This window comes from Micromys minutus (assembly GCF_963924665.1).
Source record: "Micromys minutus genome assembly, chromosome: 13".
Taxonomy (NCBI): domain Eukaryota; kingdom Metazoa; phylum Chordata; class Mammalia; order Rodentia; family Muridae; genus Micromys; species Micromys minutus.
This window is the reverse complement of record NC_137982.1, coordinates 57,445,638-57,450,007: the sequence shown is the minus strand read 5'-3', so window position 1 is coordinate 57,450,007 and position 4,370 is coordinate 57,445,638. Positions and strand designations below refer to the sequence as shown.

Sequence of the window (4,370 nt, the reverse complement as noted above, 5' to 3'; positions counted from 1 at the left end):
ACCATCCCAAATATATACCTGTGAGACTCAAAGGTACTGTCTGTAGAAAATAGCTAAACACTTATGCTGTAACATTTATAGTTGGTTGCTGGTCTACAAACAACCTTGTCTGTCAGTCATAGCTAAGAGTCACCTGCCAAATAACAGCAGACACACAAAGTCCTTTGAAGATACAATACATGGAAAGTGATATTCTCTAGATGCAACCATTTTCTTAAGAATTTCGTTAAGTCATTGCTTCTGCTAGCTGAGGAGTACTCCATTGTGTAAATATACTCCCAGACCCACCCATCTGTTACCACCTTACCAGTCTATCATCCTCTTATACTTAGTATTGAGCATCCACAGGACTAAGGCCTCCCTTGACTTTAATGACAGCTACATATGTAACTAGATCCATGTGTCCCTCCATGTGCATTCTTTGAATGGTGGTTTATGGGAGCTCATGTTGGTCCAATTAGTTGATATTATTGTTCTTACTATGAGGTGGCAGTCCCCTTTAGTTCCTTCAGTCCTTCGCTAGCTCTAGCATTGGGGTCCGCAGGTTCAATCCAATGGTTAGCTGTGAGTTTCTGAATTTGTGTAGTCAGGTGCTGGCAGAGCCTCATAAGGAACAGCTATATCAGGCTAATATCAGCATGTTCTTCATGGCATCATAAATAGTGTTAGGGTTTGGTATCTGCATATGGGATAAGTCCCTAGGTGGGTTGGTCTCTGGATGGCCTTTCCTTCATTTGTGCTACATTTTTTTTTTTTTTTTTGTTCCTGCGTTTTCATTAGATCAGAACAATTTTGGGTTAAAAGTTTGAGATATGTGGGTGGCCCCATCACTCAAATGGGGGCTGTCCTTATCTATTAAAGATAATTTCTACAGGTTCTTTTTCCTTTTTGTTAAATAATTCAGTTAATATCTTACCCACTTGGTCCTGAAAAATTCTTGATTTCATGGCATCTGGTACATTCTTGTAACCACTTTCATTCCCCATCCACCACGGAACACTCTTTCATTGCTGGTGGAATTGCAAGCTGGGACAACCACTCTGGAAATCAATCTGGTGGTTCCTCAAAAAATTGGACATACTACTACCTGAGGACTGGGCTCTACAACTCCTGGGCATATATACAAAAGATGCTACAACATATATCAAGGATATATGCTCCACTATGTTCATAGCATCCTTATTTATAATAACCAGAAGCTGGAAACAACCCAGATGTCCTTCAACAGAGGAATAGTAACAGAAATTTTGTTACATTTAAACAATTGAATACTACGCAATTATTTAAAACAAAGACTTCATGAAATTCCTAGTCAAATAGATGGAATTAGAAAATATTATTCTGAGTGAGGTAACTTAAACACAAAAGAACACAGAGAGTAAGTACTCACCAATAAGTTAATATTAGCCCAAAAGCTTGGAACGCCCACAATATATAACTTACAGATCATAGAAAGCTTACAAAGAAGAAAGACCAAAGTGTGAATGTTTTGATCCTTCTCAGAAGGGAGAACAAAATAAACACAGGAGTTATAGGGAGGGAAGTACCTGTAAAGGAGAGAGAATCTGGATGGAGAAAAGAAGCAGGATCAGATAATGGCCGACACAGGAGAGTCAGGAACTTGAACAGAAATATGTAGCACTATATGTGTTTTCAATTATCTGTATTGGACATTTTATGTAATTTCATTTCAAATGGTATCCCACTTGCCCCTCTTCCCTCCCCTCATCCCACTTCTCTAGAGACATTCCGACTCACACCTACCCACTCCCACCTCATTTCCCTTGCATTCCCACCACTGGGACAATGAACCTTCACAGAACCATAGGCTTCTCCTCCTATTGATGCCAGACAATGTCATCCTCTGCTACACATGCAGATGGAGTCATGGGTTCTTTCATGTGTATTCATCAGTTGGACTATTACTGTTTTACTCCCTAGGAGCTCGGGGGGGGGGGGGATCTGGTTAGTTGATATTGTTGAGCTTTTTAAGGGTTGGTAATTTTTAATGTTTTATCTTGTCTGTCATGTTTCAGAAGCTGAAAAAGTAAAATATAAAATAAAAATGAAACAAATTAAAAATAAAGTCTAAAACATGACATGGCTGTGGCATGCTGATAGTTTATTGTAGCTTATTTTTATAAGGTGTAACTCTTATTAGTATAGGATTACTTTTTGAAAGTTAAAAAATATTTTAATGAATATGTATAAGTACAAACTGGAGAATATAACTGACAAATAGGTATATCTGTGAACATCTCTACATGTTTGAACCAATATAATAAGTGTACATACAAATTTACATTGGAATTATATCATTATAAGGAAAGATGTGGTCATTATATTCACTGTGGGAGTTAGAAAATAAAAACATTGGCTCAATTATCACTTGAACTTTGGCTCTCAAAAACATGCCAGTGTTTTTAAGAAATTGGTCTCTAAGGATGACCACAGGTTAGATTATGTTCAGCACCCTTTTATAAATTTGTCTAGTACTTTAGGAAGAATGGACATAGACTACTTGGAATTATAGAAGTTACTAGAACTTATTTGACTAATAGCTAGTGTGTTACCTGGTACTCCAACAGGATCTGAAAAAAAGTGTTTTGGATGAATCATCTAACTTCCCACTTAAAATGAATACAAGGATGTTTGGAAATAATAAGAAAAACCATACATCAAAGGCATTCAGATCCTTAAACTTAAGTTCTCATTTATTTTTGAAAAAAAAAATTGTTGTCAAGTTTTTAAGCATACTATATTAAAAGGTCTCTGCTTACTGTTTCATTAAAAAAATCGCTCACAGTAAGTATTGTGAAATTCTGAAGTTCTTAAAACATGAAATAACACAAGTTGTTTATTCTAAGACTTTTTATACACACTAAATTTGGGGCTTTGACAAAAAAAAACCTGTCAGAATTCTGGAGTTAAAACAAATGAGTTAATGACATGAGATTCTAAATGTCATTATTGTGTTTTGAAAGTACAATTTTTGATTTTTTATTTGAATTGTTGGGGCATGAGATTAATTCATCATGAATAGGCATATTTTTAAATGAAGCCAATAGATTTCTATAAAAATTAGATTTATTTTTATCACAAATATTCTCCACAGTGAAATTATTCATATATGCAATCAGGAAACATTTGAGATGAATCCGCAGCAGTAATTTAATGCCTGGTTGATCTTTGATAATAGTACTATAAGTTCTATTGAAAATGTTAAAAAAATCCATTATCTTTATTACATAATAATAATGTGTCATATTTCAATTTTTGTAATTAGTTTTTTGTAATACTCTGAAGTAATATCTGCTTTGTGACAACAGAAATTAATTATGAGGATAGAGAAACATGCATAAAATATTTTATTGAGATTTACTTGACATAAGTGTCACTTTAATTTTATTTTAGGATAGTCCACAATGAATACCTGGAATTATACAAATAAGCTTGATTTCATCCTCATGGGGCTGACAGATTCCAAGGAGGTTCAGCTGGTCCTATGTGTCCTTTTTCTCCTGATATACCTGGTCACTGTACTAGGAAACCTAGGCATGATACTAATTATACGTCTAGATGCTCAGCTTCACACTCCAATGTATTTTTTTCTCACCCACCTGTCATTCCTTGACCTCAGTTACTCAACTGTCATCACACCTAAAACTCTAGAAAACCTGCTGACTTCTACGAAGAACATTTCCTTTGTGGGCTGCTTCACACAAATGTACTTTTTTGTCCTTTTGGCAGCTACTGAGTGTTTCCTTCTGTCTTCGATGGCCTATGATCGGTATGTAGCTATCTGCAATCCTCTTCATTATTCAGTCATTATGTCCAGCAGATTCTGCAGCACCCTGCTTACTGGGTCATATGTGTTTGGAGCTGTGGATTCCACTGTCAATATGTTATGCATGGGTACACTGGATTTCTGCAACTCCAATGTCATTCATGACTTTTTCTGTGACACATCTCCACTTATAGCTCTCTCCTGCAGCAACACACATGGTATTGAATCCATTATTTTCATCTTTGCTGGTTCCACTCTACTGTTGTCCCTTATCACAATATCTGCCTCTTATGTGTCTATTCTCTCTACTATTCTGAAGATCAATTCCACTTCCGGAAAACAAAAGGCCTTTTCAACTTGTGCCTCTCATATCCTGGCAGTTACCATATTTTATGGTACCATGATATTCACTCATTTAAAATCAAATAAGTCTTTCTCCTTGAGAAAGGATCAAGTGGCTTCTGTGTTTTATACCATTGTGATTCCCATGCTGAACCCACTCATCTATAGTCTCAGAAACAAAGAAGTAGAACGTGCTATTGATAGAATTATAAAGAAAATAGAGAAAGGTGTGGAATACTAA

At 35.8% G+C, this 4,370-nt stretch overlaps 1 protein-coding gene across 1 annotated transcript; it reads left to right on the top strand.

Moving 5' to 3' along the window:
* Positions 1-3,425: 3,425 nt before the first annotated feature.
* On the top strand, positions 3,426-4,370 carry LOC308429224 (olfactory receptor 8H1-like; the record flags this gene model as incomplete). The annotated part of the gene is made up of 1 exon (XM_080927957.1): positions 3,426-4,370. One exon carries the CDS (start codon positions 3,426-3,428, stop codon positions 4,368-4,370), a length of 945 nt encoding a protein of 314 aa, XP_080784083.1.